Raw genomic sequence first — 26798 nt, 5'->3', positions numbered from 1 at the left:
CTCAAGCGTGAGCAATTCAAACCATCTCTTGAAGAGGTAAATTTCTTTTTCAAGAGGTGACCAAATAACCTCTTGTCAAATTTGTGCTAAATCCAAATGGTGGAGATTACTATTTCCTTGTTCAGCTCAATGGCAAAGAGGAATGACTTAGCTACAAATTTTCACTTCACTATTGGAAAAACAACAAACCGAACAAAAAACAAGAGCCGTGGTCATCCAGAGTCACACATGGCAAAGCCCTATGTTTTGTTTTGTTCTAGAAACCACTCAAGTTCAACTACATTTCAATTTCAGGCCAAGATTTGTGCTTGTTCCAAAACAGTTTCGTCAATCAGAAGATCATGGATTGTTCATGGTTTTGTTTGGTTTTTCAGTTGCAACCCACAACTGTATGTACAAAAAGTATTCAAGGAATTTGTTCCATTCAAGGAAATACAGTATTCTGCATATCTACGTACAAGAGTTTCTGGTAATCTAAAAGCAAAGCAAGAATATTGTATTGTTAAATATAATTGAACCCTTTTCCCTCAGCAAAATAAATTGTTAGTTAAAGCCCCAGCTGGGTTGCTGAGGGGAAAGGTTAAAGGTTAATCTACAGAAGTGCAGAATCCTTCATAAATTGCATTGACCCACTTTTTACACATAATTATTTCAGTGTATTGACATAAAATATAGCTTTTAAAACCATGTCTCACAGTATAGCAATTGAACTTTTTTTATCTGTACCCACCAAAGCATTTACTTTGGTTTGTCGCTCGGTCCACAAACACTTTTGAGGAGATGACATTACCGAAAGGCAGGAACATTTGCATGAGCTCAGCATCTCCAAACTCCTGAGGAAGGTGATAGATAAAAAGGTTGCAACCCTCTGGACCTGCGGAGAAAGGATTGCACTACATTGAAAAAGTTGACATGGTACAGAAATGGAAGACACTAAAATAAGCAGTTCACAAACCTGTTTGAAAGTACACATCAAGGGTCAGGGCTAACTATCACTGCAAGATGTGTTAGGATGCATGTCAATTCCTGTGCCTTATTATATAAAATAGGGAACTCATCAAACAATCTACCTCAAAGGGACAAGTTTTGTGGCCTGTTACTTATATTAGAATATTGAACTTTCAGCTAAGAAAATGAAGGTTGGGTAAGAGTCCAGTGGAGTGCTAGGGGTATCTTATAGTGTTTTGTCTTTCAATCAATCTGTCTGTTCTCATAGAAGACCTTTCTAATCTGTACCAATTTCCACATCAAGCACTCACATATAAAGCACAGCATGGATTCGATGCAGAGAAAAGCTCAGTGGCTCCTTCTGCTACCTTGTCTACATGCTGCCCATTGGCAATGAAATCCAAAGACATGTTTAAAAAAGGGTGTAAGGATAAACCCAGCAACTACAGGCCAGTCAGTTTAACCTCGGTGGTGGGGAAACTTTTAGAAACGATAACCCGGGACAGAATTAGCAATCACTTGGATAAGTGTGGATTGATTAGGGAAAGCCCGCATGGATTTGTTAAAGGCAAATCGTGGTTAACTAACCTGATAGAGTTTTTTGATGAGGTAACAGAGAAGGTCGATGAGGGCAATGTGGTGATGTGGACTTTCAAAAGGCGTTTGATAAAGTGCCGCATTATACGCTTGTCATCAAGATTGAAGCCCATAGAATAAAGGGGGCAGTAGCAGCATGGATACAAAATTGGCTAAGTAACAAGAAATAGAGAGTAGTGGTGAACGGTTGTTTTCGGACTGGAGGGAGGTTACAGTGGCGTTCTGCAGGAGTCAGTACTGGAACCACTGCTTTTCTTGAAATATATTAATGACTTGGACTTTGGTGTACAGGGCACAATTTCAAAATTTGCAGATGACACAAAACTTGGAAGTGCAGTGAACAGTGAGGACGATAGTGATAGACTTCAAGAGGATATAGACAGGCTGGTGGAATGGGCGGACAGGTGGCAGGTGAAAAATGCGAAGTTATACATTTCGGTAGAAAGAACGAGGCTAGGCAATATAAACAAGAGGGCACAATTCTCAAAGGGGTACAGGGACAAAGAGATCTGGGGGTATATGTGCACAAATCATTGAAGGTGGCAGGGCAGGTTGAGAAAGTGGTTAAAAATCATACGGGATCCTGGGTTTCATAAATAGAGGCATAGAGTACAAAAGTATGGAAGTCGTGATGAACCTTTATAAAACACTGGTTCGGCCACAACTGAAATATTGTGTCCAGTTCTGGGCACTGCACTTTAGGAAGGATGTGAAGGCCCTAGAGAGGGTGCAGAAAAGATTTAATAGAATGATTCCAGGGATGAGGGACTTTAATTACGTGAATAGACTGGTGAAGCTGGGGTTGTTCTCCTTGGAACAGAGAAGATTGAGAGGATTGAGATAGAGGTATTCAAAATCATGAAGGGTCTAGACAGAGGAGAGAGAAACTGTTCCCATTGGCGGAAGGGTCAAGAACCAGAGGACATAGATTTGATGTGATTGGCAAAAGAACCAAAGGTGACATGAGGAAAAACTTTTTTACACAGCGAGTGGTTAGGATCTGGAGTGCACTGCCCGAGGGAGTGGTGGAGGCAGATTCAATCATTCAAAAGGGAACTGGATAAGTACTTGAAACGAAAAAATTTGCAGGGCTATGGGGATAGGGCGGGGGAGTGGAACTAGCTGGATTGCTCTTGCATTGAGCCAGCACGAACTCAATGGGCCGAATGGCCTCCTTCCGTGCTGTAACCTTTCTATGATTCTATGGGCTCAGCTTCTTCATGTACGCTGAATGTGCCCAGTTTTACCTCTCCACCACCTTTCTAACCCCTCGCACTGCCTCTGTGGTGTCAGATTATTTCTCTGACATCAGTATGGGATTAGCTGCAAAATTCTCCAACTAAACATTGGGAAGACTGAAGACATCATCTTCAGCCCTCCAGGACAAACTCCATATGCGTGCCACTGACTCCAACTCCCTCCCAGGCCATTGTCTCAAGCTGAATCAGTCTGTTCGCAACCTCGGCATCCTTTTCGGCCCCGAGCTGAGCTTCCAACTCCATAATCCTCTCCATCACAAAGATTGCCTACTTCCACCAACCTAACAATGCTCTCCTCTGCCCCTACCACAGTCCTGTAACCCTCATCTCCAGACTCGACTATTCCAATGTTCTCCTGCTTGACCTCCCACCTTCCACCCTTTTTAAACTTCAGCTCACCCAAAACTCTGCTGCCCGTATCCTAACCTGCATCACGTTGGTGGTGTTGTTTTTTGTTGATGATTTTCTTCTTCTTCTTCTCCTCCTCCTCCTCCATCATTGCTGCAACAAGGTGCCTCAATCCCAATATCAGAAAAGCATCTCTAGTGCATCAGTGTGACAGTAACTTCCTATACCATTCATCCTTTGGTCATTCCAAATGAAATTGCCAATATTGTTGATGGTTGAAGCCAAATAATGGGCTGTTTGTGATGTGGACATGTGGTGCAGATTTTCTACTGCTGGTTACCCATTATAGCAACGTAAATCAGATGGCTGGTAGCAAAATATGGGCAGAAATACCATCATTCTGGTACTCTGCACCATGGTGTAGTTTCTGGGGGTGTAGACCAGTGATGCACAAAATGCCTGCCTCACACAGGTGAGCACTTCATCTATTCTCATTTTTGCCAGGGACACCCTGCAAGCTATCTTCCAGTGTTCTGGTGTGCAGGACTTTGTTTCTAAAGTATGACTGTGTGAATTGGACATCAAGCATTCTAGAGAATTGGCTGTGGTAGTAGCACAGATAAGTACATTGAATCTGCAACATGTAGGACTGTTTTGCTGATTTTTTTTTGCTGGCTTAGGTTCTCGTGAACATTTGTGCCAATTGTTCAATTTTCTTTTTGCTACTAATTCTAGGGAAGTTCGCCAATGGGAATGCCCATCTGACATTGTTTGAAGAAGAGGAAGGCCCACGGAGGAATGCTAGTCAGGTCAGACTGCAGTATTGTGGCATGTCTATAAAGGGGTGGAACCAAGCTTCAGGCACAAATGACCATTAATATGACTGTATTCACAAAGGGGGTCACCATACAGCAAACAGGATCATTTCTCTCTCCTCCAAGCCCAGAGATGCTGAGGATAACTGCCAGCCAGACTGAGATCCAGGCAGTGACTTAGCATTTATAAATGGTTTGGTTTGGATATATAGAAATACAGAAAGATTGACAGTGGTATTGAACAAGTGAGTAAGGGTTGAATACAAAACCAAGGCTGAAATCCTATCAACAACAACAACTTGCATTCATATGGTGCCTTTAAGGTAGTGTTAAACTTTGCTCTGAAAAGCCTGCTTCTGGCCCATTAATTAACACAACAGCAAAAAGGGCATAAAGAAGGTTTGTGGGAGTCTTGGGTACCACATGGTTTAGTTGGTTAACTTTGAAATGGATCAAACCTCTGAATTCAAACCAATTTATTTATCTACTACTAGTCGGACTTTACTAATGAAAACTGATTATTTAGCTGAGCTTGTGGTTGAACACAATATGAATGAATTGAGAAAGGTAGGCTCATGGTAAGTAATGTTGTACATTTTGCTACACTAAATGTTTTCAATTGTACCTGACAAGGCTGAATTTTTTTTAGTTCAAAATACATTTCAAAATTAATGAAGTCTTCCATTGCATTGAGCAGTGAAGTTTTCATAGTGACCCTACAGATTACTTGAGCATTAGTGGCATTTACTCATTCACATCACTGACAAAACTTGAAACGAACAAGTCCGTCTTGGAACTGACAGCAGCCCATTTCCACTTCATTAAAATGTATTAGGCTTGGCTTCATTTGAATGATGGGAGCCCAGTATTTCTTCCCTTTAATAGTAAATTTAGTCCTAATGAATATTTGCTAACCAGTATTCCCCTGGCTAATATGTTATCATACTTGCCAAGGATGAATTGCTAATGCTAATGCAGCCTTTCACACAGGGTAGAGGTCTCAGTGACATTTCTCTGCAAACAAAGATGTGTAAACATATATGTAATTGTCTGCAAAGATCTTCAATGTTATCTACTAGGCTTGTATTTGGATGTTTCCACTTGTGGAGGAGGCCAGAACTAGGGGCCATAAATATAAGATAGTCACTAATACATCCAAAAGGGAATTCATTAGAAACTTCTTTACCCAGAGAATGGTTAGAGTGTGGAACTTGCTACCACAAGTAGTAGTTGAGGTGACTAGCGTAGATGCAATTAAGGGGAAGCTAGATAAACACATGAGGGAGAAAGGAATAGAAGGATATGGTGATAGGGTTAGATGAAGTAGGGAGGGAGGAGGCTTGTGTGGAGCATAATCACTGGCATGGACCTGTTGGGCCAAATGGGCTGTTTCTGTGCTGTGCATTCTATGTAAGTCTGTGTAATTCTATGTAATGTATTTGACGCTTTTGAAAAAAACAAAGACTTTCATTTATATAGCCTCTTTCACGACCTCAAGGATGTCCCAAAGCACTTTACATGAATGAAGTTATTTTGAAGTGTAGTCACTGTTGTAATGTAGGAAAAGCAATTGAATTGCAGTGTAGCATGAAGCTACACTGCTTATAGCATTGATATGTGAATTTTAAGGCAGGCCAGGAGTTGCAGCTTTAGTGTAGTGCTAAACACGTTTACTAATCTCATTCCTTCTTGGTGTGCTGAGGACTAAAGATACCATAAATTCAGCGGTAGTAATGGTCCTAAAATTATGTAGTGTGGTACAGTAATACGGACGGGTATTGTCACTAATGCTTACAAGTATAGCTTATTCAATGTTAGTGTGTTAGACCTTTCCTAGGAGCAATGAAACAAAACCAGAAAATACTGGAAACACTCAGACAGCGTCTGCGAAGAGGACAGATCAGTTAATGCTTCGGGCGCAGACACTTCTTCATAACTGTTCTTCAAAACAAATGCTGCCTAACCTGCTGGGTTTTTCCAGCAATTTCTGTTTTTCTTTCAGATATCTTTTTTTAATATAGTTTCAGGAGATAGGGTGAAGGCACTGCAGGCAGAATGAAATGTCCTGCCTAGGCAATGAGGGGGGGTCACTGGTAGGCCAAACTCTTCAGAATAATAAAAATCGGCATTCTGTGCCTCATTAGTACGACCACATGACTCACAGAAATGTATTACATGTGGCTCAGAGTATGCATTAGAATCTTCGCCAACATTTGCAAAATTGAAGCCCATGGAATAAAAGGGGCAGTGGCAGCATGCATGTGAAATTGGCTGAGTGACAGGAAACGGAGAGTGGTGGTGACCAGTTGTTTTTCGGACTGGAGGATGATATACAGTGGTCGGTACAAGGGGTTGGGACAAGGATCGCAGCTTTTTTTGATATATATTAATGACTTGGATGTATAGGGCACAATTTCAAAATTTGCAGATGACACAAAACTTGAAAGTGTAGTAAACAGTGAGGAGGATAGTAATAGACTTCAAGAAGATATAGACAGGCTGGTGGAATGGGCGGACACGTGGCAGATGAAATTTAACGCAGATAAGTGCGAAGTGATACATTTTGGCAGGAGGAACGAGGAGAGGCAATATAAACTAAATGGTATAATTCAAAAGGGGGTGCAGGAACAGAGAGACCTGGGGGTATATGTGCACAAATCTTTGAAGGTGGCAAGACAGGTTGAGAAAGTGGTTAAAAAAGCATACGGGGTCCTAGGCTTTATAAATAGAGCCATAGAGGACAAAAGCAAGGAAGTTATGTTGGACCTTTATAAAACACTGGTTTGGCCACAACTGGAGTATTGTGTCCAATTTTGGACACCACACTTTAGGAAGGATGTGAAGGCCTTAGAGAGGGTGCAGAAAAGATTTATTAGAATAGTTCCAGGGATGAGGGACTTCGGTTATGTGGATAGACTGAAGAAGCTGGGCTTCTCCTTAGAGCAGAGAAGATTGAGAGGCGATTTGATAGAAGTGTTCAAAACCATGAAGTGTTTAGATAAAGTAAATTAAAGAGAAACTGTTCCCATTGGCGGGAGGGTCGCGATCCAGAGGACACAGATTTAAGGTGATTGGCAAAAGAACCAAAGGCGACATGAGGAAAAACTTTATTATGCAGCGAGTGGTTATGATCTGGAATGCGTTGCCTGAAAGGATGGTGGAAGCAGATTCAATCTAGGCTTTCAAAAAGGAATTGGATAAATACTTGAAGGGAAAAAATTTGCAGGGCTACGGGGAAAGAGCAAGGGAGTGGGACTAACTGGATTGGTCTTACAAAGAGCCAGCACGGGCTCGACAGGTCGAATGGCCTCCTTCTGTGCTGTGACCATTCTTCTATGATTCTATACTACTATTCATTGCATCACACGATTCACAGAAGGGCTATTTCCTGTAGTAGATGACAGGATTTTTTTTAGTATATCATTACTTATAATGTAACAACTTAACTTTTCAGTGTGGAACTTCTCTTCTAATTAAACAGTTGAAATTTTAGCTGTGGCCATGTAATTGGATGTACAATGCAAAACTAACAATCAGATAACTAGGTTTCCATAGACCTACTTTAAGATTAAGCTGCTACAGCTGGATAATTGGATAATTTCCACTATGAATGTGATGAATGCAACAGAACTCATACTCTATGGAATTTACCAGTGCTCCACAACAGTGTCCTGATTCCCCAACGTCACTCAATAGTAAGTCTCAGTAATGGTGGCCAAAAGTGATGTTTAAAAACTGTGAAGCTGAAGAACTTAATGAATGGCTTGGATGTTACATAGTCACATAGAATTTTACAGCACAGAAACAGGCCATTCAGCCCAACAGGTCTATGCCGGTGTTTGAGCTCCACATGAACCTCCTCCCACCTTACTTCATCTAACCCTATCAACATATTCTTCTATTCATTTCTGCCTCATGTACTTATCTAGCTTCCCCTAAATGCATCAAGAGTTAAAAGCAGCTCTCTCACCCTTTATAGGGTTAACACTTTGAACATGTCTTGAACAATGACATAATGTGAGCATCCAATTACATCACTACCCTACTGATTTGTGGACAGTTTTGAGATTTTTTTTGTCAAAATATTTTGGAAGGGGAAGGGCACTGAAATGACTTTCATCTCTGGGACCTGGCTTCAAATCCAGATCAGTCTCTTCTCTCTACTAACTAAATGTGAAATTGATTTTTAAAAAATTCATTCTTGGGATATGGGCGTCGCTAGCAAGGCCATCATCCACTGCCCATCCCTAGTTGCCCCTGAGAAGGTGGTGGGCCTTCTTTTTGAACCGCTGCAGCCCATGTGGTGAAGGTGCTCCCACAATACTGTTAGGTAGGGAGTTCCAGGATTTTGACCCAATGTGGTCCCTAGTGTGGAACTGAGTTGTACAGACCAGAAGGTCCCATGTTTATTCACAGGTCTTTGATGAGTTAGATAAATTCAGCTGGAGTGGCAATTGGCCTCATCAGCCAGAGTTCCTGCTCCTGATTGCTATCCGGTGACCTTACTAGAAAATGTGTAGAGGTCAGATGAAGACGGTTTGGGCTGAATTACAATGCTTCCTATACTGACACCGAGGCCTAGATTTTCTACATGCACCAGGTGGCCGGCAAAGGAAAATGGGCAGGAGGTCTGTATGCCCATTTGTTCAAGATAGAAAATAAATAATGCTACTTTAGTATTAACTTGTCTCAGTCGGTAGCACTTAACTCAGAGTCAGAAGGTTATGGGTTCAAACCCCACTCTAGCACTTGAGCTCAAAAACTAGCTTAACCACGTAATACTCCAGTACTGAGGGAATATTACGTCGTTGTTGCTGTTGTTACTGTTTCTGCCTGTTCTGGTGGTTCAGGTGGACATGGCCCATGACACTATTTGAAGATGAATGAGAGTTTTCTCAGTGACCTGTCCAATATTCCTCCTTCAACCAAAGCCTCAAGAACAGATTAACTGGTTATTCATCTCATTGCTATGCATAAAATGACTGCTGCATTTGCCTACATTACAACAGTCACTGAACTTCAAAGTGCTTTTAGACATTTCTAAGAGATAAGATGATACATAAATGCAAGTCTCTTTTTTAGTGGAATAATCAGACATGGAATGGTGATTTACACTGTTGCATAATCCTAACTGATTAACCTCTCCAGCTTGGTAATGATCCACAAACTCAATTCATCTCAAAGTAATCAAGTATTCCACAGAGTAAACGGTTTCAGCTATTTTAGTTTTATACTTGTATAAAATAACTGTTAGGTCGAATGCACTTTTAAAGTTTTTATTTTACTAACAGTCATATATGAACATTTTTTCCACTTTGCAGTTCATTGGTAACTTACTTTATTGTGAATTATGATGATCATGGAATAAATTCCATATTCCTTGAATCTATAACACATCTGCTCTGTTTTTCTATCATATGCTGTGAATATAGTTAGATAACTTACCTTCTCTCTGTTGCTGGGGTATCATAGGAGGTGGCTGTGGAAAGGCTTGACTAATCTGGCCGTAAGCAGCAGGATAGGCAGCTGTAATGCAGAGATGGTGTTTCAGATCAGTATTTTACATAGTTTTACTTTACATTATAAATAAGTACAAAACTGTCAGCAAAAATGAAAACTCACTTTAAATGATTTTACTTAAAATTTACCAATAGACTCTCTCCCTGTGCTCCACCGTTTGGGAGCCATCAAAATGTAATATAGTGCAGGTATTTTACATAGTCTTGTGACTTAACAAGGGAGTGATAAGCAATCTTTGTGATACATCAGAATGTTATAGTGAGTGAGGATGTAGCTAATTTCTCTCCTTTTAGCATCCAATAGGAAATTATCTGACCTCACTTGTCAAAATATTTGACAGCTGTGTCAGGCCAATAGCTACAAGTCAAGATCTTGATAAATCTCCAAAGCACAAACATTGCTCTCTGCAGGCAGTAGCTCCCTTGCTAATACAATTTTGAACCTACCTCATTAAAATCTCCTCTATATCTGGCCAATGTTGCAATTTTTTCACTAAGACAATGGAAATCAATGCAAATTAAATGGCAATGGACAGTGACATTTAAATATGACAATATTCACTTATGTGAAAAAGTTACAATCATTAAAAGGTCAGGATGCTAACATTGAGGTTGTTATAAAACTTAAAAAATGTCATCCAAATATTTTATGACCAATGCGGATATCTGTAACCCCTTCCAATTAGTTTGGAAAATGTCTGGCTTTCTCTTCCCATTAACTTTCTGGGGGTAACTAACTTTCGCTGTGAAGTAAAACGGGTGCTATCTGATTGGCCACCCACTATACACCCCACCCAATTTTCCTTTACACTGAAGTCAAATCAGACATCAAATAATGGGCAGCCGATCTGATATTACCCGTCATGTGCCACTGCTGCAAGTTAAAATGACCCCCTCCCCCTGAGTTCATTTTCATCAGTAAGGGATCTCCATGAATTGCATCAGTGCCGCTTCATTAGTTGAGTTACTAAGAGGCATGGTTGACCAATGTGGGTAGGACTTCCCCCTTGGGCAGGTCCCTCTCCTTTCTTCAGATGATATGGCTACAATTGGCAAACTTTCTTCTGGGGGGAACTGCAGCATGATTGTAAGTTCAGGTTGAGAGCCCAAAGTTCTTGTGTTGCATAAATCATTTCAACAAGACATGAGTTAGCCAGGTGGGATTTGTTTGATTGATTCACTTTGGGTCAAACTCAAATTTGGTTAAAACAAATGCTGAGTATTAAAAAAATGTAGTTGATTTTCTTTGACACTTTTTTCAGTAATGTGGAAAAGATAAATTTACCTAGGGATCTCCATACATATAGAATCATACAGCACAGAAAGAGGCCATTCAGCTCATCGTGCCTGTGCCAGCTCTTTGAAAGAGCTATCCAATTAGCCCCACTCCCCGTCCTTTCCCTACAGCCCTGAAAACTTTTCCTTTTCAAGTATATATCCAATTCCTTTATGTAATAGGAACTTTTTTGACAAATAGGCACAGATTGGATCCAAACTCGAACTAAGAAACAAATGATTTAGATTTGGTCTAGTTCGATTGATTCTCTTAAATTGCAGACTTTGTTCAATGGTCATTCCACTTGATAATCTGGCTGGAATTGTGGTTAGATAAAACATCTTAAGATATGTGCCTTTCCAGAAATCCATACTCAATGGTGTCAGCTTAGCTCAGCGATTGCACTCTTATCTCTAAGTCAGAAGATTGTGGGTTCAAGTCATATTCAAGAACTTGAGCACATAATCTAGACTGACTCTTAAGTGCAGCACAGAGGGAGGGTTGCATTGGTGGAGGGGGCCATCTTTTGGATGAGATGATAAACTGAGGTCCTGTTCAGGTCCACATATAAGATTCTATGGCACTTCTCGAAGAGCAGGGAGTTCTTCCTAGCTAACATTCATCCCTGAACCAACATCATCAAAACAGATCATCTAGTCATTTATCTTGTTGTTGCTTGTGGCATCTTGCTGTACACAAATAGGCCACCACATTAGCCTATATAAACAACAGTGAATACATTTCAAAATGTAATTTGTTGGCTGTGAAGCATTTTGGGATTTCCTGAGGAGGTGAAAGGCACTTTCTTGTCTTCTGTAAATCCTTAGAAGAAGGATACCCCAGACATGAAGGCCACCTATGCTGAACTTGGACATACTTCCTATAACACTGGCATGCAATGGAGGATTTCAGAGAAGGCTGAGCCATCCTTTGATTGGTTCCATCCTGGAATACAACTCACCCTTAGAATACCAGTTTGGTAATTTGATTATTGGGTGACCATTCAAAAATTGACTTGAATCTTCCATATAAATCTTTCCTTCCTTTATATCTTGGATAAGCTTGGCTTTTGTAGAAATAAGTTAATTCACTGCCAGTCATACAAAGTAACTCATGGACTATATGAATGATCCTACATTTCCTTGTCCCAAAAATGTATTAACCACTAGGGTCTGCCATTAACCCCTCTTTTTTGTCCCCTGCTTTTCAAGGTTCATCATTACCAAAGAGTCTTTCCATTAAGCCATGGTGGTCCCTTCCTCTGTTACACCGAGGAACTTATTTACTAAAAGGATGGTAAGTATATGGAACAGATTACTGGCCTGGGTGGTGGAACAAGAAACCTTAATTTGGTTTCAAGAAGGAACGAGACAGGTTCTTCTCAACAAATGAGATTTAAGATTATTATAAATGCACCAAGGGAATACTGTGGATAGGTGGGCTAGATGGACCGAAGGTCTTCTCCTAACTGGAGATTATGTTACTATGTTACAGATTCAGGAATATTCTCAACATCTGAATCCACTTTAAATTCCCTACAATCTACATTCTGATAATGTTTTTGTTATGTTGCCATGTTAACACTTCACATACTTGTTACATAAGGTTAAATCTCATGGGATCCAAGGTGAGGTAGCCAATTGGATACAAAATTGGCTTGACGACAGAAGACAGAGGGTGGTTGTCGAGGGTTGTTTTTCAAACTGGATGCCTGTGTCCAGCGGTGTGCCTCAGGGATCGGTGCTGGGTCCGCTGTTATTTGTTATTTATATTAATGATTTGGATGAGAATTTAGGAGGCATGGTTAGTAAGTTTGCGGATGACACCAAGATTGGTGGCATTGTGGACAGTGAAGAAGGTTATCTAGGATTGCAACGGGATCTTGATAAATTGGGCCAGTGGGCCGATGAATGGCAGATGGAGTTTAATTTAGATAAATGTGAGGTGATGCATTTTGGTAGATCGAATCGGGCCAGGACCTACTCCGTTAATGGTAGGGCGTTGGGGAGAGTTATAGAACAAAGAGATCTAGGAGTACAGATTCATAGCTCCTTGAAAGTGGAGTCACAGGTGGATAGGGTGGTGAAGAAGGCATTCAGCATGCTTGGTTTCATTGGTCAGAACATTGAATGCAGGAGTTGGGATGTCTTGTTGAAGTTGTACAGGGCATTGGTGAGGCCACACTTGGAGTACTGTGTACAGTTCTGGTCACCCTATTATAGAAAGGATATTATTAAACTAGAAAGAGTGCAGAAAAGATTTACTAGGATGCTACCGGGACTTGATGGTTTGACTTACAGGGAGAGGTTAGACAGACTGGGACTTTATTCCCTGGAGAGTAGGAGGTTAAGGGGTGATCTTATAGAAGTCTATAAAATAATGAGGGGCATAGATAAGGTCGATAGTCAAAATCTTTTCCCAAAGGTAGGGGAGTCTATAACGAGGGGGCACAGATTTAAGGTGAGAGGGGAGAGATACAAAAGGATCCAGAGGGGCAATTTTTTCACTCAAAGGGTGGTGAGTGTCTGGAACGAGCTGCCAGAGGCAGTAGTAGAGGCGGGTACAATTTTGTCTTTTAAAAAGCATTTGGACAGTTACATGGGTAAGATGGGTATAGAGGGATATGGGCCAAGTGCAGGCAATTGGGACTAGCTTAGTGGTATAAACTGGGCGACATGGACATGTTGGGCCGAAGGGCCTGTTTCCATGTTGTAACTTCTATGATTCTATGATTCTATACTACACCATTATTAACACATAAGTTATTGGCATTTAATTATGTATATAATTGTTACATATATATGCATATTTCAGGTAATTTGTTATTTATTACTATTTACTGTATTGTAATCAGTTGTTATAAGCATTCCTAAGCAACCATCACATAATTTTTCTGAAATGTGCCATTTAATTTAGTGCTTGTTCAACAATGAGTTTATCCTGAATAAGATTTTATTTTCCCCTGTTGGTTTGTACTGTACTGAAACTGAATAAATAATATTTAGTAATTCCTAGATTAACTTCAATAGTAACCATTTCACCATTTTTAAATTTGAATAAAGATGCCTCCAGGGCAGTAATAAATTGGCTCTGATGTTTTCCTTTATTCTTGTGCTATCAAAAATAAATCAAAGCAGTAACTTGTAGGGGAAACAGAAAACCAAAATGTTAGTTCTTCAAAGAATCTGTTTGATGCCTGTCCTTGGCACCATAGAGTGATGGGATGTTGGTTTACAACACGATTCCCCACTTGGAAAGTGACGGATACTGAACTGTTGTAGGAGATACAGTTTTAGTTTATCCCTTGTGGGATAAAAAGGAAGGTGGGTCACCCTAGGCCACTTTGTAGCATCCAGTTATATAGCTGTCCTAGCAGCATGATGAGAGCAGGGCCTAAATTTTCCACTTGGCCCGTTATGTTGCTTGAAGCGCAGCGGAGAGGAGATTCTGCCCGCTGCAAGTATGCATCTCTGACTGTGGATGATTTTATGGGTTCAGACTCGTCTGTATTTTTTTTTGGCAAGCTCCCTAGTCTCTGCCAAAGAGTCTGTCTCAGAGGCAATCCACACCTGCAGCCTCACTACTCACAGCATTCCCCTCCTCCGATTCCCTCCACTCTCCTACAATCATTGCACCGCATTTTACTCCACTTCCTTCTCCTCCCACTCACACACTCTGCACCACCTACTCTCACCACTATTGCAACCCTCACTTCACCACAATTCACATCTTGCACATTCTCAAAACAGCTCACAAATGGATAGCTCTTTTTTGGCTGGCACGGACACGATTGGCCGAATGGCCTCCTTCTGTGCCGTAACTTTCTATGATTCTATGAGGTCTAACACATTCCCTTCTTTCTTTTAGGAGAAGGTCGCACACAGCAAAAGGCAGGAGGCAGTGACCGTAGCAGGCCAAGCTCGCCTGCACACCCTTTCCCTTCTGGAGGAAAACGTCCCGGCCGTCACTGGAAGTGGGCAAGTCATGGCCATGGTGGTTGGCAACACTGGAGGGGACGTCATGCAGGGTTTCTTCATACCTTCCCTTCTAGCTCACCCTGCACACTCTGCATGACAAACTACATCTGCTTTCAGCAACCACTCATCCCTCTCTGCTCTCCCCCCACACTAAAAGATAACCCTTGTCCCTCTCTTTCACTTCAGGAGCTGAAAATATCAAAGCCCCCGTGCCGCTTCAGGAAGAGGAGTCCAGCTTTCTTGAAGATGCAGCGATCTGACCCGAGCAAGCAACACCTTAGAGACTGACATCACATGTACTTTAGAGGCTAGGCTAGAGTAGGGGTCTTCACGTGGTGAATCACTGGCCACAAGTGTGCAGGAACTAGGTCAGGGGAATAGAAACCCACAGATGTCAACTCACCGGAGGACCACATCACATATTAGCTCTGTTATAGAGGACTCAGGTGCAGAGCCTAGGCCACTGAAGAAGGCTGATAGGTATATGCCAGGAAAGACTAGGTCCACTGGGCAGCCTGCCAGTGAGTCTGTGCACATTGACTCAGAGCATGGAGGAGCCCATTTCCAACTTATTTCTGGGCTTTGCGCAGAACATGAAGATCCATTCTGTCTAACTTGGAGTTAGTGGTCAACTCCATGAACACAACAATGCAGCCCACCATGATGCAGACCCTGCTAACCACTCACACTGCTGCCATGGAAGCTCAGACAGTTGCCATTTTGGCTCTGGGGGCCACTATTGACAGGATCCTTCTCAGTGCCACATAGGCAGAATGATGCTATTTGCTCTATCATGTCTGTGCTGCCTCTTTGCTAGAGCAATCCATAAACAATCTCACTGTCTCATCCTTTTCCCATGGTCTTGTATCTTCTTCTGCTTCAAATATTTATCCAAATTTCCCTTAAAAGATGTAATGGGCGCAGCCTCAACCACACCCTGTGACAAAGCATTCCATGGTCCCTTAATCTCTGTGTAAGGAAGCTTCTCTTAACCTCGTTCCTCAATTTCTTAGTGATAGTTCTAAATTGAGGAGGAATTTTAACTCCTGGGCAAAAACCCAGCAGAACGCAAGGGCGGACTGCCTGGGAGGTCCAGCGGGAGGCCCGGTCCATTTTAGGAACTGGGCCTCATCGGGGTTGGTGGAGGAGGGGGGGTGCTTCTCGCACTGTTAAACTGTTAAAAACGGCAGTAGATCAGGAGAATGCTGTGGAATTTCAGGGCCCAAATCTGTCTCTCTTGGGCCCTTAACAATACTAGACACCAGGGGTGTACAGGTGTCCCCTGTGTGGTGTTGCTAGGGTGCAAATGGAGAGAAATATGTTGCATCATAGCGAACCTGCCCATTTCTGCCTGTCCCCACCATTGACTAGAAATTCTGATGGGTGGAGAATTGATGTAACTGGGTCTCATCCAACTGCCCTGAAAGCACTGCATGTATGCTCCCTGGGCCCAAGAATTCAGCCTCTATTTCTCTGCCTGCAGAATGAGTTGGCACATCATAAAAGGGAACTGACCTGAACTGAAGGATGGTCCAGAAATTACCAGTCCTTGAGTCTCTTCGAAGCAGCCACCCTGGGCATCTTCATCGATAAAGGGATTGTGGGAGTAGTAGTAGCTAAAGATTATTTCCTCTGGTTGGGGAGTTACTGATGAGGGGATCATCAATTCTAAGTGATCATTAAGAGAGTGAGGAGAGAGTTTAGGAGATGAAAGCGCTGACCATGCCAATCAATGCAACTGTCATCAGTTTGATACATGTGTGGGCAACAAATTGGCTGATATTGCAGATGGTCCCTTTAGTAGCCTGCAAGGAGGCAGAGTGGAGGCAGAAACATTGAGGGAGGGGACCCAGGTGACGTTGACTACAACAGGTAGTACTGTCCCTATGTTGAAGGTTGGCAGCAGATTTTCTTGCAGTAACTTTGCAACTGTCTCCCTGCTGAACCAAAGGACAGTGGAGGCAGTTTCCCATAATAATTGCCAGGCACAATGTGTGACATAATGGCAGATGTGGGTAATCTACCTCTAGCACCATCTGGTATGCCCCAGGGCCAGATGGTTTCCATCCCAGGGTTTTAAAGGAAGTAGGTGAGAACATTGCAGATGCCTTAACTATAATCTTCCAAAGTTCTCTCGATTCAGGAACCATTCCTTTAGATTGGAAAATTGCACATGTCACTCCACTATTTAAGAAAGGTGAGAGGGAAACCAGGGAATTATAGACCAGTTAGCCTAACATCTGTTGTCGGAAAATTTTCAGCTGATCAGAGAGAGAGCCAGCATGGATTTGTAAAGGGTAGGTCATGCCTGACGAACCTGATTACATTTTTGAAGAGATGACTAAAGTAGTAGACAGGGGAATGTCTATGGATGTTGTTTATATGGACTACCAGAAGGCATTCAATAAAGTCCCTCATAAGAGACTGTTAGCTAAAGATGAAGCTCGTGGAATTGAGGGCAAATTATTGACCCGGTTAAGAAATTGGCTGAGCGGCAGGAGACAGAGAGTAGTGATAATGGTCAGGTACTCAAATTGGCAGGATGTGACTAGTGGTGTCCCACAGGGATCTGTGTTGGGTCCTCAACTATTCACTGTATTTATTAACAACTTAGATGACGGGATAGAAAGCCACATATCCAAATTTTCTGATGACACAAAGATAATAGCATTGTAAGCACTGTAGATGGAAGCATAAAATTACAGAGAGATATTAACAGATTAAGTGAATGGGCAAAATGGTGGCAAATGGATTTAAATGTCAGCAAGTGTGAGGTCATCCACTTTGGCACTAAGAAGGATAGATCAGAGTACTGTCTAAATGGTGAAAAGCTCAAAACAGTGGAAGTCCAAAGAGACTTAAGGATCCATGTACATAGATCATCAAAATGTAATGGACAGGTACGGAAAATAAACAAAATGGCTAATGGAATGCTGGCCTTTATACCTAGAGGACTAGAATACAAGGGGGTAGAAGTTATGCTATAGCTATACAAAGCCCTGGTTAGACCACACCTGGAGTACTGTGTTCAGTTCTGGGCACAGCACCATAGGAAGGATATATTGGCCTTGGAGGGAGTGCAGCATAGATTTACTAGAATGATACCTGGACTCCAAGGGTTAAATTACAAGGAGAGATTACACAAACTAGGGGTGTATTCCTTGGAATTTAGAGGGTTAAGGGGTGATTTGATGGAAGTTTTCAAGATATTAAGGTGATCTAATAGGGTAGATAGAGAGAAACTATTTCCGCAGGTTGGGGTGTCTGGAACTAGGGAACATAGCCTAAAAAATAGTGCCAGGACTTTCAGGAGTGAAGTTAGGAAACACTTCTACACACAGAGGATGGTAGAAGTTTGGAACTCTCTTCTGCAAATGGCAGTTGATGCTTGCACAATTATTAATTTTAAATCTGAGGTTGATAGATTTTTGTTAACTAAAGTTATTAAGGAATATGAGGTTAAGGTGGGTATATGGAGTTAGGTCACAGATCAGCCATGATCTCATTGAATGGCAGAACGGGTTCAAGGGGCTAAATGGCCTACTCCTGTTCCTATGTTCCTATGTTTGTTGCCTTGCATGATATCCTGTAAGAAGAGTACTAGGGAACAGGCTATTTTAGATCTAGTATTGTGCAATGAGAAAGGGTTAATTAATAATCTTGCTGTAAAGGAGCTCTTAGGGAAGAGTGATCATAATATGATAAAATTCTTCATTAAGTTTGAAAGTGATGTAGTTCAATCCGAAACTAGGGTCTTAAATCTAAACAAAGGAAACCAGGAAGGTATGAGGCGCAAGTTGGCTGTGGTTGATTGGGGAACTACATTGAAAGGTATGATGGTAGACAGGCAATGGCTAGCATTTAAAGAATTAACACATAATTTGCAACAAATATATAATTCCTTTAAGGCACAAAAACCCAACAGGAAAAGTGGTCCAACTGTGGATAACAGGAGAAATTAAAGATAGTATTAAATCAAAGAAAGAGGCATATATAAAGTTGCCAGAAAAAGCAGTAAGCCTGAGGATTGGGAGCATTTTAGAATTCAGCAAAGGAGAACCAAGAAATTGATAAAGAAAGGGAAAATAGAATATGAGAGTAATCGAGCGAGAAACATAAAAATGTACTGTAAAAGCTTCTATAGGTATGTAAAAAAGGAAAAGATTGGCGAAGGCAAATGTGGGTCCCTTACAGACAGAGACAGGAGAATTTATAATGGAGAATAAGAAAATGGCAGAGAAATTAAACAAGTACTTTGTGTCTGTCTTCACAGAAGAAGACACAAAAAATGCCCAAAAATACAAGAGAACCAAGGGTCTGACGATAATGAAGAACTGAAAGAAATTAGTATTAGTAAAAGAATAGTACTAGAGAAATGAATGGGACTAAAAGTCAATAAATCCCAAGGACCTGATGATCTCCATCCCAGGGTTTTGAAAGAGGTGGCTATAGAGATAGTGGATGCATCGGTTGTCATCTTCCAAAATTCTACAGATTCTGGAACGGTTCCTGCGGATTGGAGGGTGGCAAATGTAACCCTACTATTTACGAAAGGAGGAAGAGAGAAAACAGGAAACTACAGACCTGTTACCCTGAGATCAGTAGAAGGGAAATGCTAGAATCTATTATAAAGGATGTGATAACAGGACACTTAGAAAATAATAATAGGATTTGGCAGAGTCAACATGAATTTATGAAAGGGAAATCATGTTTGACAAACCTATTGGAATTCTTTGAGGATGTAACTGGTAGAATAGATAAGGGGAACCAGTGGATGTGGTGTATTTGGATTTTCAGAAGGCTTTCATAAAGTCCCACACAGGAGGTTGGTGAACAAAGTTAAAGCACATGGAATTGGGGGTAATAAACTGGCATGGATTGAGAATTGGTTGACAGAAAACAGAGAGTAGGAATAAACGGGTCTTTTTCAGGTTGGCAGACTGTGACTAGTGGGGTACGGCAGGGATCGATGCTTGGGCCCCAGCTATTCACAATCTATATCAATGATTTGGATGAGGGGACCAAATGTAATATTTCCAAGTTTGCTGATGACACAAAACTAAGTGGGAATGTGAATTGTGAGGAGGATGCAAAGAGGCTTCAAGGGGATATAAACATGCTAAGTGAGTGGGCAAGAACATGGCAAATGGAATATAATGTGGAAAAATGTGAAGTTATCCACTTTGGTAGGAAATGCAGAGTATTTTTTAAATGGTGAGAGATTGGGAAATGTTGATGTTCAAAGGGACCTGGGTGTCCTTGTACATGAGTCACTGAAAGCTAACATGCAGGTGCAGCAAGCAATTAAGAAGGCAAATGGTATGTTGGCCTTTATTTCAAGAGGATTTGAGTACAGGAGTAAAGATGTCTCACTGCAATTATATAGGGCCTTGGTGAGACCGCACCTGAGTACTGTGTACAATTTTGGTCTCCTTACCTAAGAAAAGATATACTTGCCTAGAGGGAGTGCAACAAAGGTTCACCAGACTGATTCCTGGGATGGCGGGATTGTCGTATGAGGAGAGATTGAGTAGACTAGGCCTGTATTCTCTCGAGTTTAGAAGAATGAGGGGTGATCTCATTGAAACATACAAAATTCTTACAGGGCTCGACAGGGTGGATGCAAGGAGGATGTTTCCCCTGGCTGGGGAATCTAGAACCAGGGGTCACAGTCTCAGAATAAGGGGCAGACCATTTAGGATTGAGATGAGGTGAAATTTCTTCACTCAGAGGCTGGTGAATCTTTGGAATTCTCTACCCCAGAGGGCTGTGGAGGCTCAGTCATTGAGTACATTCAAAACAGAGATCGATAGATTTCTAGATATTAAAGGCATCAAGGGATATGGGGATGGTGCAGGAAAATGGTGTTGAGGTAGAAGATCAGCCATGATCTGTTGAATGGCGGAGTAGGCTCATGGGGCCGGATGGCCTACTCCTGCTCCTATTTCTTATGTTCTTTGAAAGCAATCCCTGTGCATTTGATGTGTAATTCTTTGTAAAGAGACATTTGTTCTCAATTTGCTTTTAACCAGCTTAGTTCTAATTCTAAGATTATTCCCCCTTGTTCTTGATTTCCCTACTAGAGGGAAGAACCATTCTCTACCTACCCTGACATTTCTCTTCATTATTTTAAACACCTCGGTCAGATCATCCTTTAGCCTCCTCATCTGTAGCGAGTCTAGCCCAAGTTTACATAGTCTCTTGATATAGCTAAATTCCTTCCTCCCACTTATTATTCAGTGAATTGGCGCTGGACTCCCATCAAAGTCTGTATATGCTTCCTAAGCCAATCTGTCAAACTCTATTAACTCAGACTTGTTGAGGCTACTATTCAAGATTAGTTGTATTTGATTGACTGCCTATGCAGTCTACTAACCATCTAGCAAAAACAATTTAAAAGGAAAAAAAAAGATTTTCGTCACACTATCCAATTTACTGTGTCAATACAAAATGTGGTTCTAGCCAAAACCAATTCCATGAAACTATAACTCAAAATGGGAGCACCCCTGAACTGTCAATCATCAATAATGGCAGCTCTTAATCAATTTCACTCTTTGGATCGTGAATGCTTTTTATTGCTTTCAAAAACAAATAGCTGAAATCTCTCAGGTAGCATCTATAAAAGAATAATGATTTTGTAGATTTTCCAGTATTGTATTAGAAAGTTTTATTAGAGAATATATGGGAACTACCATCTGCCATTTCTTAATTCATAATATTCCACAAACAAATCAAACCTCTTATAATTGTTATATTTTCTTAATTTGGTGCAGAAATGGCTCAACATTATTCCTTCAATAGTCTGTGGCTCCTGTGATTACGTCAGTAGGCTTTCTTTCACCGCTAGACCACGTAAGATACCGGACTAGAGTAGTTAGACAGGACTGTTTATAAATACCATGATACTGCAATCATTGTGGACTTTTTTGTCATAGAATCATAGAAAGGTTACAGCACGGAAGGAGGCCATTCAGCCCATCGAGTCTGCACTGGCTCTATACAAGAGCAACCAGCTAGTCCACTCCCCCGCCCTTTCTCCGTAGCCCTGCAAATTTTTTCCTTTCAAGTACTTTCCTTTTGAAGGCCATGATTGAATCTGCCTCCACCACCCCCTCGGGCAGCGCATTCCAGATCCTAACCACTCGCTGTGTAAAAATGTTTTTCCTCATGTCACCTTTGGTTTTTTTGCCAATCACCTTAAATCTATGTCCTCTGGTTCTTGACCCTTCCGCCAATGGGAACAGTTTCTCTGTATCTACTCTGTCTAGACCCTTCATGATTTTGAATACCTCTATCAAATCTCCTCGCAACTGTCTCTGTTCCAAGAAGAGCAACGCCAATTTCTCCGGTCTATCCATGTAACTAAAGTCCCTGGAATCAGTCTAGTGAATCTCTTCTGCACCCTTTCTAAGGCTTTCACATCTTTCCTGAAGTGCGGTGCCCAGAACTGGACACAATACTCCAGTTGTGGCCGAATCAGTGTTTTATAAAGTTTCATCATGACTTCCATACTTTTGTACTCTATGCCTCTATTTATAAAGCCCAGGATCCCGTATGCTTTTTTAGCCACTTTGTCAACCTGCCCTGCCACCTTCGACGATTTGTGCACATACATCCCCAGATCTCTCTGTTCCTGTACCCCTTTTAGAGTTGTGCCCTCTGGTTTATATTGCCTCTCCTTGTTCTTCCTACTGAAATGTGTCACTTCGCATCTTTCTGCGTTAAATTTCATCTGCCATGTGTCCGCCCATGCCACCAGCCTGTCCATATCCTCTTTAAATCTAGCACTATCCTCCTCACTGTTTACTACACTTCCAAGTTTTGTGTCATCTGCAAATTTTGAAATTGTGCCCTGTACACCCAAGTCCAAGTCATTAATATATATTAAGAAAAGCAGTGGTCCCAGCACTGACCCCTGGGGAACATCACTGTACACCTCCCTCCAGTCCGAAAAACAACCATTCACCACTACTCTGTTTCCTGTCCTTTAGCCAATTCTGTATCCATGTTGCTATTGCCCCCTTTATTCCATGGGCCGCAATCTTGATGATAAGCCTACTGTACGGCACTTTATCAAAAGCCTTTTGAAAATCCATATACACCACATCAACTGCATTGCCCTCATCTACCCTCTCTGTTACCTCATCAAAAAACTCTATCAAGTTAGTTAAACATGATTTGCCTTTAACAAATCCGTGCTGGCTTTTCCTAATCAATCCACACTCGTCCAAGTGACTGTTAATTCTGTCCCGGATTATTGTTTCTAAAAGTTTCCCCACCACTGAGGTTAAACTGACTGGCCTGTAGTTGTTGGGTTTATCCTTCCACTCTTTTTTGAACAAGGATGTAACATTTGCAATTCTCCAGTCCTTTGACACCACCCCTGTATCTATGGATGTTTGGAAGATTATGGACCAGCATATGGACCAGAAAGTATTTCTAAACATAAGCAAGCGTGGAGTAGGAAAAGGCCATTCAAGTCATCAAGCCTACTCCTTCAATGGACCATATGCAGTCTATCTCATCATGGATTCTACCCCACCAATTTAATCTCCTGAGGGAAAGTTTTTAAAACATTGTTTTTGGGATGTGGGCAATACTGGCAAGGTAATATTTGTTACCCACCCCTAGTTGCCCTGAGGGCATTAAGAATCAACCAGATGAGACTGGAGTCATATGCAGGCCAGACTGAATAGGGGTAGCAGATTAAAACCTGATTCCAAAATAAGAAATAATACATTTCCTTTCCCTGAAGGACATTAGTGAGCCAATTATCAGATTTATTGAATTCAATTTGATTGTCATGGTGGCATTTAAACTCACAACCTGTGTGTTGCTAGTCTAGTCCATAACCACTAGACTAGCATTCCCATAAATTTTCCACATAAATATTTGCTGATTTCAAAAGGCAAACAAATATCCATCCATCTGTCTTTCCCTCCGTCCATTCATCTGTCCCTCCAAACCACTGACCCTAGCAGCACAGAAACCATTTTGTCCAGTGGAATATAATGCTGAGTTTCAAAGGAATCTATTTCATAGACATCAGTCACTTACTACAATAATGTTTGCAATACAATTGCTTCTGAAATAATATATTACTTATGATTCCCTTTTGTAACGGAGAAATATAAAACAAATTCTCCCTATGATATGCCTGTCATTGCAACACATTTGTTGTACAGATCCCGCAGACAATGTACCAGAGAGTTACTATGAAGTTCTTCTGAAGTGCGCCTAATGTCTGGTGTAAATCTTGTACTGCAATGAAAAATGACTGCGGTATAACTTCACTAGTGTAATCATTCTTAGGACAGACAACTTAGAACATTCTCACACTGATCTGGAAAGCAATTAAAATTAAATCAATTCAGAAGGCATGCAATGATTGAATTATTGCCAAAGTGAATTTGTGAAACATTTTCCTCATTTGGAAAGATAGTGCAATAAATACAAAACAATAATAATTTGATATCCTAAAGGTCAGATGACAAGATGGAGATATTTGCACAATAATAAATAACATCAAAGACATCAAGAAAGAAATAACTTCCTTATTGTTTGAGTTCTTTGGAACTCCATTTTATGTCCAAAAACTTAATTCACCAGCTAAAAATACCCATTAGACCGGTCAGCTTTCAAACAAATAATTCTGAAGGAACAGTATGCTTTATTTTGGCCCATTAAAACTATTTACTTACCCATAGTATTTTCGGGCACCGTAAGTCATTTTAAACCAGTTCATAATTTTGATTGATAGAAATAGAGGTTATGTTCATATTACACCAATTGTATGCTGGGATATTATTTTGAGACCTAGATGCTGTCCATTCAGTCAATGGGTAGAAAATCTGTCATATAATAGTTTCAAAATGATAAGTCTTGGTAACATTAGGGCTACTGAAATCATGTTATCTAAATGAAAGATAAGAGTAAACACAGGGTGCCCGGAATTCTGTGGGGCTTCTCCTGCTGTAAGTCTTGTAGGAGACCAGTGGGACCCCAGGGAAATGGCGTAAATGGTTGAAAACGGTCATGGAATACAGACATCGAATAACAACATTTTTAGTAATTTTAATTTTAACTCTGTTACGAGAAGAAATATTGACATGTGTACAGTATTATTTTTTAATTCCTGTTTGCCCCTCACCATTTGTTGGATCTCCACGACTAAACCACACGGCCACAGCTCCTCCTTTAGTCAGTCAGTCAGGAAGATGAGATGGTAGGACTATACTTATCTCCACAATCAACATCAGTTTATGAATTTTCATCAGAGAAATGTGATTCTATGGGGCAGGGTAAGCTCGTTGTCTAGTCATTTGTTGCAATGGTGCTAAACTGTAGGAAATTCTTCATCTAGTGGCCCAGAACTCGCTCACTAAATCAAGCTTCAGACTCATGTGAATAATATTTTGCTGGATAACAACAACAACAACTTGCATTTATATAATGCCTTTAACGTAGTAAAACATCCCAAAGCGCTTCACAGGAGCGTTATCAAACGTGACACTGAGCCACATAGGGAGATATTAGGGCGGGTGACCAAAAGTTTTGTCAAAGAGGTAGGTTTGAAGGAGCATCTTAAAGGAGGAGAGAGAGGTAGAGAGGCAAGAGTTTTAGGGAGGGAACTCCAAAGCGTAGGGCTAGGCAGCTGAAGGCACAGGTGCTAATGGTGGAGCGATTAAAATGGGAGATGCGCAAGAGGCAGGAGATGGATTACAATAGCTAGTCAGATTCACCATTAATGGTGACCTAATTGTAAAACTAGTATTAAAAGTTGCTCCTGTGCAGAATAGTATTCTGTAGTAGCTTCTTCACAAGATTTCATTTTAAATTAAAACTGTAAAGTTAATTAAGTTTAAATGGTTTTCCCTTTAGGTTCACAAACCTCTTGCAGAAAAAGACAGCCCTTCTTGAGCAGATAGACACAAAGGGCACAATTTTAATATGCCGGCGGTAAGAGTCAGGGGAGTTTGGTGATTTGCGGGCACCAAACCCGGAAGGGAAGTAGGCGGGTTGCGATCGCCAATCAAAACCTCTTCCGTTTTTCGTGCCCGGCAGCCAGACTGATTGACAGGCTGGCTGCCGACAGGAGCTGCACATCCGGTGGGGGGGTGGGGGGGGGGGTAGGGGGCGGGAAGAAAGAAAGAAAGAAAGAAAGAAAGAAAGAGAGAGAGAGACCTCATCCGCAGTTAGGATAGAGATGGGGGGCAGGGGCGAAACAAAGATTAGGGTGGAGACATCGGACATCAGGATCAGAGGGCAGGCATCAGACATTGGATATCGGGATCAGAGTGGGGGAGGGGTCCAGGCAACTTCGTTTTTAAGGTATGTTTGTTTAATTTGTTTACAATGAGCAATGTAATTTTATTTAATTTATTTATTTTACTTTTCATTGATCCGGCCCTGGTTTCACCAGGCATGAATGGGAAGCCGCTCAGGTAACGTTAAAATCTTTTAAACTATCCAATACACAAAAAATAAACTACCTTAAGTCCCTCAATGAGGTACATTTGCTCCTTTAATTAACAGCCCGCTGGATTTAAGTGGGGGCAGGACTCCCTGGTGACTGCTGTATGCACACAGATTTGCCTGAGTCTCATTCAAAAATGTGCGGGTTCCAGCCGGGATGTCTGCCCGCTCCCAAAAACAGCGATTTTGATTCCCCCCCACCCCGCCCCAAACCCACCCGTTTTTCCCTTTTAAAATCGTGCCCATACATTCAGTGCAATACGTCAGCCTTAAAATCATTTAGAAAGCTGAATAACATGTAGTAAAATAAACTGACAAACGAAGAAAATGCTTGAATTAAAGTTATCATTTTTGTAAGCTTTTGAAAAGGTTGAAGGATTTAAAATGACTGAAAGTAGAACTAGACAAAGTGTTAATACTAACGACCTGCGTATTGCTGCACTCCAGCGTATGCTTGCTGCAAGGGATCAGCTGCAGTTGGGCTTTGTGCTGTCAAAACACAAACAGGAAAAACATTAATAATCCATGGCTTTGTTAGGCTTTACATAACTGACAATTACAGATCAGTATAGTTATCAACTCAA

The 26798-nt window shown here is 41.2% G+C and overlaps 1 protein-coding gene across 21 annotated transcripts in view; it reads right to left on the bottom strand.

Moving 5' to 3' along the window:
* celf4 (CUGBP, Elav-like family member 4) overlaps nt 1-26798 on the bottom strand; it is an 890875-nt gene that overhangs the window by 10653 nt on the left and 853424 nt on the right. For 4 of the 21 annotated variants that reach the window (XM_067992593.1, XM_067993248.1, XM_067993173.1 and 1 more), the window contains 3 exons: nt 26638-26703; nt 24346-24348; nt 9413-9493 (listed from right to left, as the gene is read on the bottom strand). In XM_067992593.1, coding sequence (XP_067848694.1) covers nt 9413-9493; nt 24346-24348; nt 26638-26703 — 150 coding nt within the window. Of the gene's footprint in view, nt 1-730; nt 875-9412; nt 9494-24345; nt 24349-26637; nt 26704-26798 lie in introns of all 21 variants that reach the window. The other 17 variants (XM_067991859.1, XM_067992506.1, XM_067992301.1 and 14 more) reach the window with 8 other exon arrangements.

The sequence above is a fragment of the Heptranchias perlo genome, chromosome 1 (assembly GCF_035084215.1).
Source record: "Heptranchias perlo isolate sHepPer1 chromosome 1, sHepPer1.hap1, whole genome shotgun sequence".
Lineage (NCBI taxonomy): Eukaryota > Metazoa > Chordata > Chondrichthyes > Hexanchiformes > Hexanchidae > Heptranchias > Heptranchias perlo.
Note: the sequence above shows the minus strand (reverse complement) of the source record. Positions and strands in the feature narration are given on the sequence as shown.